Here is a 13,005-nt window from a genome sequence, read left to right as displayed (position 1 = left end):
TCTCTGTGATGCTCAGTGATTTCTTTTCCTGGGACCCATCTTCTCACAGGTTTTCCACGGTACTTGTGAGACCAAAGTAAGTCTCCGCTCTTCCCAGAACATGCCTTTCACCTTCACGTTCCCCCGTCTCCTCCTGGCCTCTCAGACACACGTGACTTTGGCGTCTGGCTTATAGCCTTCTGCTCCATTTCCCGGTCTCATTTCATTCCGAGTGACATCAGGGTGCCTCGCCGGGTAAATGCTCAGTAAATATTTGTTGAATCTCAGCGTCCACATGGATGAATCATCGGGCAAACCTTGGCCTTCTGTCTGGAGCCGGGGGTGTCGGCGGGCAGGAGTCCCCGGGCCTGTGGGCGGTGGGCATCTGCCGCGTGTGCTTCTCCTCGCCCACCGGTGACTCCGAGCCTTCCCTTTTTAATTCTTGTTCCGAAAGTTCTCCTCCCCCTGTGCCTTCAGAAGGGGCCTGCCGGCTGCTCCCCGCCCACGGCCTGCTGTCCGCCACGCTTTCCACACCCACCGCTGGGCCCCGGCCGCCACGCGTCCCAGCTGTCGTTCTCTGTGTCTCCTCGTGACTCCGCTCTCCCGCTCGCCTCAGTTTTCGGTCGGTCTCTCCGGTGACTCATCTCGTTATCACTTTCAACAAGTCTAGTGGGGCTCTTCTATTTAAAAACATCTTCACCAACCCACGTGCTACTTACCCCAGCCAGCAAGCCAGTTCTGTCCTAAGGTTGCCACATTTCTGTCCCCTTAGACTGCTGTTTCTTCAGTCGTACACTTACCATCACCCACTGGCTCCCTGGCCCCTAAAATCTGACCCATCCCCTTGAAATTCGACTCTCTCTGCTCACAGACGAGGAGAATAAAAACTGCACGGAGGGACCTTTTTCATCGGTCAGACTGGCAGAGATCCCCGGGTCTGACGGCAGAGTCCTTGTCAAGGCGGTGGGGAAAGAGTCTCATGTTGCCGGTAGGCAGCGCGGCCGAGGGGAGTTGGGCCGCATCTGACAGTTGCACGCATCTGCACGTGTTTTAAATGACACACGTACGAGGTAATTCACCGAGTAGTTTGTAATAGCAAAAAATTGAAAAGGACCTAAATGTCCATGGAATTGGTCAGATAAATCCCGGCCGTCCATGTGGCGAAACGCTGCGGCTGGTGATGGTTCATTTGGTGTGTGAACTTGGCCAGGCTATGGTGCTGAGTCGTTTGGTCAAACGCTAGATGTTTCTGTGAAGGCATTTTGTAGATGTGATATTTAGTAAAGTTGATAACCCTCCAGAATGTGGGTGGGCCTCACTCAATCAGTTGTAGGCCTTAGGACAAAACCTGACATTTCCCGGAGCAGAAGGAATTCTGCCTCACGACTGTAACACCGAAATCTTGCTTGAGTTTCCAGCCTGCAGGCTCGCTCTTGGGATTTTTGGACTCAAGACAGAAACATCAGCTCTTATCTGGATCCCAAACTGCTGGCCTGCCTTATGGATTTTCAACTTGTCAGCTCCCACAATTGCATGAGCCAGTTAAAAAAAAAAAAAATCTCTATTTCTCTGTATCTAGATCTATATATCATCTATATCTATAGGTTCTGTTTCTCTGAAGAGAATGATGCAATACTATAAAAAAAAAAGTGAAGATACTCTCTATGTGGAAAGATCTGCAGAATATATATTTGAATGAAAAAAAGCCAGGTGGATAACATTCTGTGTTAAAAAAGAATTGAAACAAGAATATGAATTTATATTTGCTTTTATCTGCACCAGAACTCTGGAAGGGTGCACAAATTAATTAAAGTAGTTACGTGACGGGTGCCTGGGCGGCTCGGTCAGCTGAGCATCCGACTTCAGCTCAAGTCATGATCTCAGTTTGTGAGTTCGAGCCCTGCATCGGGTTCTGGGCTGACAGCTTGGAGCCCGGAGCCTGCTTTGGATTCTGTGTCTCCCTCTCTCTCTCCCTCCCCCACTTGTGTTGTCTATCTGTCTCTCTCTCTCAAAAATCAATATTAAAAAAAATTCAAAGCGGTTACTTGAAAGGGACTTCTAGACAGGTGGAGGACAGAGGTGGGAGCGACACATTTTTAAATCTATTTTTTTATATTTCTGTGATTTCTGAGCCATGTGACTATTTTTACCTATCCCCAAACTTCAATTTTCTGTGGGTTTCACTAGCTCCTGATTGCTAGCTGTTCGCTTCCTGGTCCCACTCGTTCAGGAGGCGGCCTTCTCCAATACCCGCGATCTTGCCCGGCAGTGTCCTCATCCAGCCTCTCCGAGCTTTGACCCTCCTAGTGCTCTGACTCGCTTTATCTCTTTCTTTGACTCTTCTGTTCTTGACCGTGGACATTCCCAAAGTGTTGTCTCTGGCATCTTTCCTCTGGCCCCTTTTCTCTTTCTGTGCAGCTGAAACCATTCAGTCTGAGTTTCCGGTCTGTGTCTCCCCTCAGAGCCTTGCTCACGGTCAAGACCTGCATTTCCAGCTATTTCCCCACGTGTTTCCAGACCAGGATTCTGTTGTGCCACAGAGTAATCTCTGAAAAGGAACTCGTCATCTTCAACCCAGGTTTTTACACTGGCTACTCTGTCAAGTGGTGTCCCCAGCCCTTAAGAGGGCATTTTGGCGGTCACGGTGACTGGGGAGCATTCCTTGGATTTAGTGGCAGGAGTCTGTGATAAGCACCCTCAAGTGCGCGGGGCGGTCTGGCACAGCGGGAACTGTCCCGCCCAAATGCCAGGTGACGCCCTCCCCTTCCGTCACCGTCCGTCCTGCCATCTCGGTGCATACGGTGTCGGTGTCGGCTCCGACTCTCCCCTGCCCCTTCTTCCTGCACTTAGCTGATCGCCCAGCCCTGCTGCTTCCTGTCCTGCGGCTCTCACTGGCCTCATTCACCTGTGAGCTGGCCGCTGCAGCCTTGGCAAAGGCCGCCTCAACTGGCTCCGCCTCCAGGCCTCCGTTTCCCGCTCTTGTCGTTTGCCGCCGAGTGCTCTCCCCGCACATGCGTGGTCACCGTCCTCTTCCGCGAGCGGTGCGCCCAAGAGCCAACGCCGCCTGTCCGGCCTTGTCTCGCGTCTGGCCGCGTGCGGCAGAGTCACGGACGCTTTCTTGCCGGTCCCCACCGGGATGAGTCCCCTGGGTTCAGGGGTGGGCCTAGCCGTGCCTCAAGCACCTGGAAGCCCGTCTGAGGTGGAGGGTGTGACCAGGACGGTGTCCGGAACACAGGTCCCATCCCGTCGTGAGGTCACTCCCGCTGGTCCCCCTCTCCCTCCTCTCCACACCTGTTTACAGGGACAGATCCAGAGAGAGAAAGTTCTCTGACCTTTCCCTTGTCGCAGCAGACGATCTTCCCTGGGAACCCCTCTGCCGTCGCGGGAAGGAGATCTGACCACCACGAAAATGTGGTAATTGCAGCTTAGAGGGAAAAGTTAATGGGTCGGTGTTTGTTCAGCACTAGTTTGTCCTGCCAGATTTCTGAAGCCTTTAACGACGGGCGACGCCCCGCAGCCCGGACACACTAGGACACAGGAAGGAGCAGGGGGCAGGTGGGGGTGCGTGGTTCCGGCGCGGCCTGTTCCCTCCCAGCCCGCGGGCGGGAGCTCCGTTCTCCAGAATGTTCTTGTCACGCAGCCAGAACTCCTGCAGGCGGGCGGTTGAGTCCTGCCGCGCAGGCGTGACGAGTGCTGGCTGAGAGCCGGCCGTGTTCTGCCGGGACGCGGGTAGTGCGGTCGCCCCAGGGGCAGGGGACCCCGCAGGTGCACCGGGGCAGGAGGAAAGGGTTTCACTCCAGAGAACGAGGCGCCCTGGGGAGAGCACCCAGGCCCCCGGGGTCCGAAACAGCACGGGAGGGGCTGCTATGTGGGGTTGGGGCGGCGGGGGGGGGGTCGGGGTGGGGGGGGGGGCCGAGGTGGCCCCACACTGAGCCGCGGTCCCGCGGGGGTTGTGCGCTTTGCACACATTCCACCTGCCGTCACAGCCCGGTCATCCAAACCCGGAAGGCCCCGTCGCAGGCGGCCTCTGCGTGGAGGGCCGAGAACTTTCCGGGAGACCTTTCACGTGGCGGGAGGCGAGAGTGGATGTGCAGCGGCGTGCAGGACGGAGGACCGTGGCCGAGGACAGGGTGATGCTGAGTGCCGTTTCCGCCGTCCTGCCCGGCTGCCCGGCCGCAGGGACCGCAGGGGGATGAGACGGAGTAGGGTGTCGAAGTCTGCCAGGAAGGCGCTGGCCCCGCTCGCAGCGCGGGTCACAGAGGATGGTGCGGGGACGGACTGCGGTTCCCAGGGTGGTGGCAGCCGGGAGGGGGTCCCTAGAGCAGGGAGCCACGTCTGTGACCCTCCGCCGAGTCCTGCCCACGGCAGCCACCGGGGCACCCAGCTGGGGGGGGGGGGGTTGGGGCGAGCAGGCTTTGGGGGGGGGGTTGACAGCGACATCGCTGTGGCCGTGTTTTGGGACACATGTTTGCTGCCGTCATGAGGGATAAGGAGCGACAGCCGTGGGGAGATCCGGGCCACGGAGCAGAGGCCACCGGACCCCTCTCCCCTCCGTCCTTGTGCAGTCTCCGCTCCTCACAGGCGTGCTTCCGGCAACTGAGTTTACACACTGGAACAGCCTACGTGTGAGGAGATCGGGGGCGCCTTTTGAGTTCTTTCACATTTTCCAGTGTCATTTTCCATTTTGCCGGTCTCTGGAAAGTTTTGCCATTATTCCGTCAATGTTGCAAATGAGGTGGTAGCTCTTACTTTGCTTTTCTGGCCACTCACAGCCAGTACTTTATTTCATACTGAAGACGGCACTCTAGTGACTCTCCTAGATTGTACCCTGGCCACCAGCAGATTGCTAGCAGCATTGAGACCTTCTCCAGACCTTCAGAATCAGCTGCACGGTGTAAAGCTGGAGAAGTATCCCCCCACCCCGCGTTGTCTCTCAGCAAAGAGATGACCCGTGTCTCTCACACGTAGAGTAGGAATCCTGTACCCAAGTTTTGGGGTCACCGAGTCCAGTCTTTTTTGTATAACAGGGTAGGAAATGAAACTACCTTATCTTTATTTCCCCAAATTGATTTTTTTCAACATGAACATTTTTTATGCTAGAAAAGTGAAAATTGCCCAGCTGAAATGTTACAAAAATCTTTAAAAAATATTAGAATTCACGTATCCAATGCTTTCACTTTTGTCATTACCTATTTCTTTTCCTACTTCACGCAATTATAACTTTATAGTGAAATACGTTTTTGGTAAAATGGATGAATTGATTTTTTTCAGCAAATCGGTTACGCATTGGTTTCTGTCTGATGCACATATGGCACATTGATTTTGAATGAATCGGTCTGATTCCACTGAAGGGACGCTCTGTTGAAAGGTGGTGACAAGTGGCTGAGGTGCCTAACAATCGGTTTTAGGAAGCGTAACAGCATCCATTTAACAATCCTGTAGCTCTGTGATGTACAGAGAGGTTGGCAACCAGAAGTTCCATTGATGGTCAGGATGTTTAATTTCAGGTTTAAATAGTAATGCTACCTTCTATCCATTGCTTCATGATCATCATGTTCATTTAAACAGTACTGATCGTGGGGCGCCTGGGTGGCTCAGTCTGTTGAGTGTCCGACTTTGGCTCAGGTCGTGATCTCACCGCTTGTGGGTTTGAGCCCCACATTGGGCTCTGTGCTGGCAGCTCAGAGCCTGCAGCCTGCTTCGGATTCTGTGTCCCGCTCGCTCTCTCTGCCCCTCCCTCGCTCATGCTCTCTCTCAAGAATAAGTAAAACATAAAAAAAAAAAAAAAAAGACAGTACTGATCATTTGTTTATTAACTTTTAATTGAAGGTACATTGGCAGTCCTCTGGGACACTGATCCAGTGAAGAAGTTTGCCTCGATGATGATGATGACGTGATTTACATTTCCTTTTTTTTTTTTTTAAATTATTTAGAGAGAGAGAGTGCGAGCATGGGAGAGGCAGAAGGAGAGAGAGGGAGAGAAAAAATCCCAAGCAGGATCTACACAGAACCTGACACGGGGTTCGAGCTACAAAACCAGGAGATCATGACCTGACCCGAAATCAAGAGTCAGACGCATAAATGACTGAGCCCCCCAGAGCCCCTGTGGTTTATGTTTTCAAAAGCTTTTGACAAGGAGCTTCATCAAAAGTTGTTATTGTCTTTTTTTTTTTTTTTTTTTTTAGAGATTTAGCTTGTGTTTTGGGGGGGAACTTTTTTTTAAAGTTTATTTTGAGAGAGAGGGAAGGAGAGAGAGAATCCCAGGCAGGCTCCGCACCGTCAGCACAGAACCCGATATGGGGCTCGAACTCACGAACCGTGAGATGATGACCTGAGCCAGGTGATCAGGAGGCAGACGTTTAACCCACCGAGCCTCCCCAGGCGTCCCCTGACAAGGAAAATGCCAGAGCTGGAACTCTGAGTGCATAAAGCTGTGACAGAGATGGCAAGAGGGGCGCCACTATGTACTCTTGCCACTGGAGGGGACCCGGTCAACTCAACACCCAGAGGGTAGCATCACTTTTGGTGACTTACTCTTAGGCTTCACAACGAGGTGGAAAAATACGGACTTGGAACCAAGCCAGGACAGAATTTGAATGCTCATTCCACCACTTTCTATATACTTGACAGAAAAGTTACTTTACTGTTTAAATTTGTTTTATCATCTGTAAAAGCAGGTGTAGCAACGCAGACCTTCTAGGCCTGTAGTTTTAAAAAATGGGATAATGCATGTTAAGTGGCCTGGCATGATGCTTTTTAATAAATGGTGATTATTATCGCCGCCATCATTGTCCAGGGCCTGGTCCCAAGCGTCTGAGCCCAGGTGCACCAGAACATACTCACATTGACCATCGCAAGTCAGATCGCTCATTTGAGACTCGTATAAAACAGGACGCTAACGTATTAACAAAAGTGCAGCTGTGGTGAGGACCGGACTCTGTAATGAGCGCGAACATCGCGTTCTCTCCTGGCAGTCAGATCTGTAGAGGAAAGCATTGCTATCAGAAAACGAAGGTGTGGGAGAAATGTGAAATTTGTGCGGAGGGCATTGGTTGTGTGATTCAGAAGGTTGTGGGACCTGCGGATCGCCCCACGTCGTCACTCTGCCTCTCCAAGTCCCCCCAGCTCCCAGCCCATTCTGTCATGGGCCCTGTGCCCCTGTTTTCTTCCGTTCCCCCTCCTCTTCTCTCCGCCTGGACGCTGTAATTGACCTGGGGGCTTGGGCCGTGGTTATTTTTCCTCCAAAACGTGAACATAGGGTCGTGAAGATGAGTACGGACCCCTCTCCTCCCCGGCTTCACTTTCAGCCAGTCACTCGGTTATGCATACTGAGTGCCTACGGTCTGGGGTGCTGCGCCCAGGGGCTTGTGCACTGTGAGGCTCTGTGGTCACTAGTTAGTCTCGATTCAAAATGTTCCCAAATTGTCAGGGTGCCTGGGTGGCTCAGTCAGTTAAGCATTAGACTCTTGATTTTGGCTCCGGGCATGATCTCACCAACCGTGAGATCGAGCCCCACATCACGCTCTGCCCCGACAGCGCAGAACCTGCTTGGACTCTCTCTCCCTGCCCCTCCCCAGCTCGCTCGCTCTCAAAACAAACAATCATTAAAAAACAGGTTTCCAAATGATCCAATCTGCTTTCTCATTTGCATTTGTCACAGTGAGAGACTTGACAAGAAAATGCGTCAGACTCTGAAAACAAGTCTTCGGATAATTCTGGCGCTTTTTCCTTCTCCTCCTTGCTCTCCTTCCCATGCAGCTCTCACGCACGCAGACTTACCGGCCCGGAGGTGCGGTACGTGTCCTGCTTGGTCCTCGTCGCCTGTTACAGGCCGTCATTTCTGCCTCTTCCCTGGAATCCCCAGCTCCACCAGGACACCTGCCATCGAAGCAAGGGAGTCAGCCACCCACAACCTCTCCTTAAGGTCCTCCGCCGACCCCAGGTCACTCCCTCATCCGCCAGAGGATACGGCACCTGCCTCGCTCTTCCCGGGACCGTTCTCCTTGGGGCTTTTAATGCACGTGCAGGCCACCCATCTAACGCCCGGCCCTCCTCTCCTCCCGCAGCCCGTTTTCCCTTCCTCCTCCGACATCTGCACCCACGGTCACACTCTGGACCTTGTGTCCTTACCAGTGAGTACACTCCTCGGAAACCCCATTTCGAGCAGCCGCGGCCTGACTGCCATCTCCTTCCTACCCTTTCAGCTTCCTCCCTCTAGTACTGTCACTTTAATTTTTTCAACCCCAACAAAACCTCAGACAGTGAGACCTATGGATTTATCTTTGCTTCCCTCTCTCCATTCCCCACTTAAATTCCACGAGCCATTATTATAAGCTGTCTCTCACGACCTCCCTTGTTTTCTTAACCTTCTGTTGGGTCAGACTCTCCTAGAAAACTCCCGGTTAAATCCGGTTTCTGGCTTATTCCATCCCTGCCCCCCTGCAGCGGAACAGAACAGCAGACCGCGGCTAAAGGAAACTCCGGGATGGTGACTGGTCTCATTTGACGTTCACGGCCAGATTCCTCAAAGGGACTGTCCGTTGCCCTCCAGCCCCGCCTTTCCTCAGTGAGGTCAGTCCCCCCTCTCCTGCCCTCCTTTCCTTAGGCCTCTCCTTACTTCACGCACTGCTCAGGCTCAGCCGAGGACCCAATTCGACGAAGCGGCGGGAGCGGTCGGGGGAGCGCTTCCACATGGTGCCTCCACCAGCCTGCCGGCAGCCACGGCCAAGGACCCCGTGTTCCCTCCTGCCTTGAGGTCAGCCCGCTCCCCCTCCCTTCAGGGCTTCGTCGCGTCGCGACTCCTCTCCAGATCATCACTGGTTCGGCCTCGGCAGCGTTCCAACGTCCCGGGAGATCTCATCCACTCGGTACCCTCTTCCGGCAACTACCCCGATTTTCTCTTCGCATCGTAGCAAGACTCAAGTGCCCAGACTTGGCTTTCTCCAACCGTTTCCTTCCTAGTCTGCGAACCCCTGTCCAATCAGGTTTTAGTCTGCCAGAGCTGCTCTTAAGAGCAACGCTGATCTCGTTACTGCCGAACCTGACGTGCTCAGCCTTCATCTTAGATCAGCCTCGAGGGAGACCCAGGCGGCCGTCTTCGCCTTGAGACAGTTTGCGTGTGGCTTCCGTGTACTGCGCTCCTTCACTATCCCGCCTCACCTGCTGCCTGCCTTCCGCATGGGTCTCGCCTTTCTGATTCCTAAGGGCCCCGTCCTCGGAACTCTTCTCTCTGCTCTCCTCCTAAGCCAGCCCGTCCAGTCCCACGATCTTAAATGTACACCGTAGGCCGTGGAGAGAGTGCACTTCTCTCCTTCGTGCTCCTGACTTGCCTCCCCGGCAGCCTACTGGAAGTCTACACCCGGATGTCTAAAGGATCCGAAGCAACACTTGGCCCCGATCGCTAAAATTAAACACACAAATGCAAATGCTGGCAAAGATGCAGAGCAACAGAAACTTACTGCGTGGCGGAGGGGAGATTGTTCCGCTTTGGCGAGTGGTTTGGCGGTGTCTACTGAAGTTGAACGCGTGTCCCCCCCCATGACGCCATAATTTCACTCCTAGGTGTTCAAACAGATGGGTACACGTGCACAGAAGACACGTACGAATGTCACTAGTGGCATTATTCGGAATTGCCTCGCGCTGGAAGCGGTCGGAACGATGCGTCTGTGGTAGGACGGAGAGACGGTGCTACGTGCACAGCTCCTTGCAGCTGCGAGCCTCACACGCACGGTCTGAGTTTAAAAAGCTAGTCACGGAAGCCTCCCACTTTGCGAGTTTGTAGGAGCAAAGAGCAAAAACCGGTGAAACTTCTCTATGGTATTAGAACGCAGGACGGTGGCTACCTTTGGGGAAGAGCGAGGTTGTGACTGGAAGGGGGTCGAGGGGCTGCTGGCTGTACAGATGTGTTCTTTGTACGCTCTTGTATTTTGTGTGTGTGTGTGTGGGGGGGGGGCGGTTTACCATGTTTAAACAAGTTCCAAAACTGAATTCTGATTCGTCACCCCTCGTGTGAACCCGCGCCCTCTCTGGCGACCTCCGGCTCAGAACACCGCAGCTTCTTTCTTCGGGTTACACGAGCCAAAGCCCTGAGAGCCGTTCTGGTTTCTTTCCCTCATGCTTCCACGTCCACACCGTCAGCAAACCGGTCTGTTTTCAAAATACGGCCTCAACCGCTTCCTACCACTCACTGCTACGGTTTTGTCCAAGTTGCCATCAGCCCTTAGCTGGACTTCTTGGAGTAGTGTCCCGCTCGACTCTTCTGGTACTTTCAACCCCGCAGTCTCTTCCCTACATCACAGCAAGTGACCCTTTTATTTATTCATTTTTAATTTTTTTAATGTTTATTTATTTTGAGAGAGCATGAACAGGGGAGGGGCAGAGAGAGAGGGAGACACAGAATCCAGGCAGGTTCTAGGCTCTGAGCTGTCAGCACAGACCCCGACACGGGGTCTGAACCCACGAACCGTGAGATCATGACCTGAGCTGAAGTTGGACTTTTAACCGGCTGAGCCACCCAGGTGCCACAGTGACCATTTTAAAACATAACCAAAATCACGTCCCTCCCCTGCTCAGTAGCCTCCAGTGACTTACCGTCTCATTCTGAATAAAATGCCAAATCGTCCCAAGGCCAGGCAGGCCCCGCGTGAATGTTTTCCAGCCGTGAATGTTTTCCAGCCGTCTGACCTCTCCTACCACTCACCGAGCTCCAGCGGGTGTTCCTAGAACAGCCAAATGCTTCTGTCTCAGCCAAATGCTTCCAGGCCACACCCTCTGCCTGGAAAGTTCTCCTCCCAGGTATCTACTTAGTTCATTCCTTCAGTCTCTGTTTGGAAACGGACCCTCTCCTGAGAAAGGTGTTTCCGGCCATCTGATTTGCATCGGCAGGGCAGCCCCCAGGTGGGGTTTCCCACAAGCCATCTGTGCTATTTTAGTGTTATTTAAAATACCATCGCTCAGCATTTTACACATTTAAAAAATTTTTTCATGTTTATTTATATTTGAGAGAGAGAACCAGCGGGGGGGGTAGAGAGAGAGGGAGACAGAATCCGAAGCAGGCTCCAGGCTGAGCTGTCAGCACAGAGCCCGATGCGGGGCTTGAACTCACAAGCCGTGAGATCATGACCTGAGCAGAAGTTGGACGCTCAATCGACCGAGTCACCCAGGCGCCCTGGCATTTTACACGTTTATTTAGAATAAATGTGAGTTCTGTGAAAGCAGATTCGGTTTGGTCCACGTCTGAAGCCCCACTACTGTAAGGTAAGGCCAGGTAAATCTTAGGCACTGGCTGTGGATGAATTACTTTTAATGAAGACCCAAATGTTTAAGACCAACTAGGTGATGTGATATTTCCCCCTTTCCTGCTTCCCTCACCAAGGTATTGGACAAAACCCAGTGAGGTGGCCCTTTATAATCTGGCGACAGACTAGGAATTGCCGATCTAGGACCTTGGGAAAAATGCTGGGTCTCTATATGGGGACTGGACAGTCGTGGACACTGAAACACCCTTAGGAACTACATATGAAGGTCATAGAATTTTTTAGAAATAATAGAGAATTCCTTGCCTCCCAAAGTATTGTTTTCTGCGTTACTGCGGAGATCCTTGTCAATGGTCGTGGCTACACCTCTGATGTAAACTGAACCGCTCTATTTTTCTGGGCTGATCATAATTTCAAGGAAAAAGCTGTAACTTCTTTTAAAGTTTTTTAAAAAGCTGTAACTTGTAACTTCCAAGTCTCCCCTTTAGATTTTAGTTGTACCCCGCCGTCTAGTCCAACACACTGGGATCCGGCACGTTACGTAAATCCGTAGCTGCGTTATGGTAGGCGTCTGTGGCGTATAAATAACAAAATTAGGGGAGAAAAGACATACCGCTTAAAGTAACTTCCTTTCTCGGTTCTTCAAATAGGAGTGAGGAGGGAAAAAAGGAGAGCCCGTGGCTAGGGGACACGTCAGGCGAAGGACACCGGGCACCACGGTGGGCGAGGAGACGGACGCGTCTGAGCAGCGGCTGGTAGTCTGCCCGCCTGGGGACGGGAGGTGTTCCGGGACAACTAGGAGATACGGTTTTGTGGGCTACTCAAAAAGATACAGAAACCAAGGTCACGGTAACTTTCGGGGTCTCCCTGCTCATCCCCGGTCGGGGCCTGGCATACCGGGAGTGGTTAGCGCACAGTCTGGGGAGCTGGCGGGCCGGCACAGGGGGAGGCATGGAAGAGGATGAGGTTAGGCAGTGACCGCATAGTCCCGGGGCTCCGCATCTGACCTGACAGCATCTCTGAAGGGATCAAGGGAACAAAGTGGGATCTTTCAGGGTTCAGGACGCATTTCCACATAAATCCTGTTCATTTAGGAATCGGTGGTACAGGGACAGGAGTCCTCTCCTTGCAGACAGACGCGGGGTTTCCCATTTGGGGATCTCCTCTGAAATGAGGACCCTTCCCAGATGCAGAGGCTTCATTTCCTTGGAATCTGAGCGGCTCAGATTCCAGCCAGAGCTTACCCTGTGACCGGGGTCCAGTCCTCCTGGGCAGTCTTATCTCTCCCCAATGGGACGACCTAAGTCCTACGTGACAGAAGTCTCGAGAAATTGAGGAATACCAAGGTGACGTTCCTTTATAGACGTGTCAAGTTACGACAGAAAAAGGTCCTGAGATTTAAATGGCTACATTATTTCCTGAATTCTGTTTTTCACCGTCTGGCGTCTTCAGTCAAGGAGGGGCCCAAATCCCAGTGTAGGTCACTGGCATTTATATAAATAAGCCAAAAAGACTGCATGGATTTTTTTTTTCACTTGTGAAAATCTGCAGCGCCCCCTCCCCCAAACCTCACCTGCAGAAGAGCCTAGAACTCCTTTTCTGTGCTACCCTGTTGTCAGAGCTCTCCATTCTCAAGGCCAGGCTGGGAAGTTGTCAGGTGCCCCTTGAAAGAGCTACCTGATCACCAGACTCCATCCGGAGGAAACCTGAGGCTGATTTCTGGCTGGCGCGTCGCCCTGCCTGCCGGGGGCATCGTGGGCACGGTCGTCTG

At 52.8% G+C, this 13,005-nt stretch overlaps 1 protein-coding gene across 1 annotated transcript; it reads left to right on the top strand.

The window, feature by feature from the left end:
* Nucleotides 1–278: 278 nt before the first annotated feature.
* On the top strand, nt 279–9,918 carry LOC122238474. Its single transcript, XM_042985397.1, has 7 exons — nt 279–393; nt 851–967; nt 2,942–3,020; nt 3,966–4,109; nt 7,738–7,921; nt 8,046–8,111; nt 8,425–9,918. The coding sequence occupies exons 1-7, from the start codon at nt 279–281 to the stop codon at nt 8,449–8,451; spliced, it is 732 nt and encodes a 243-aa protein (XP_042841331.1). The 3' UTR covers nt 8,452–9,918.
* The last annotated feature ends 3,087 nt before the right edge of the window (nt 9,919–13,005 follow it).

The sequence above is a fragment of the Panthera tigris genome, chromosome B2 (assembly GCF_018350195.1).
Source record: "Panthera tigris isolate Pti1 chromosome B2, P.tigris_Pti1_mat1.1, whole genome shotgun sequence".
Taxonomy (NCBI): domain Eukaryota; kingdom Metazoa; phylum Chordata; class Mammalia; order Carnivora; family Felidae; genus Panthera; species Panthera tigris.
This window is presented reverse-complemented; position numbering and strand designations above follow the sequence as displayed.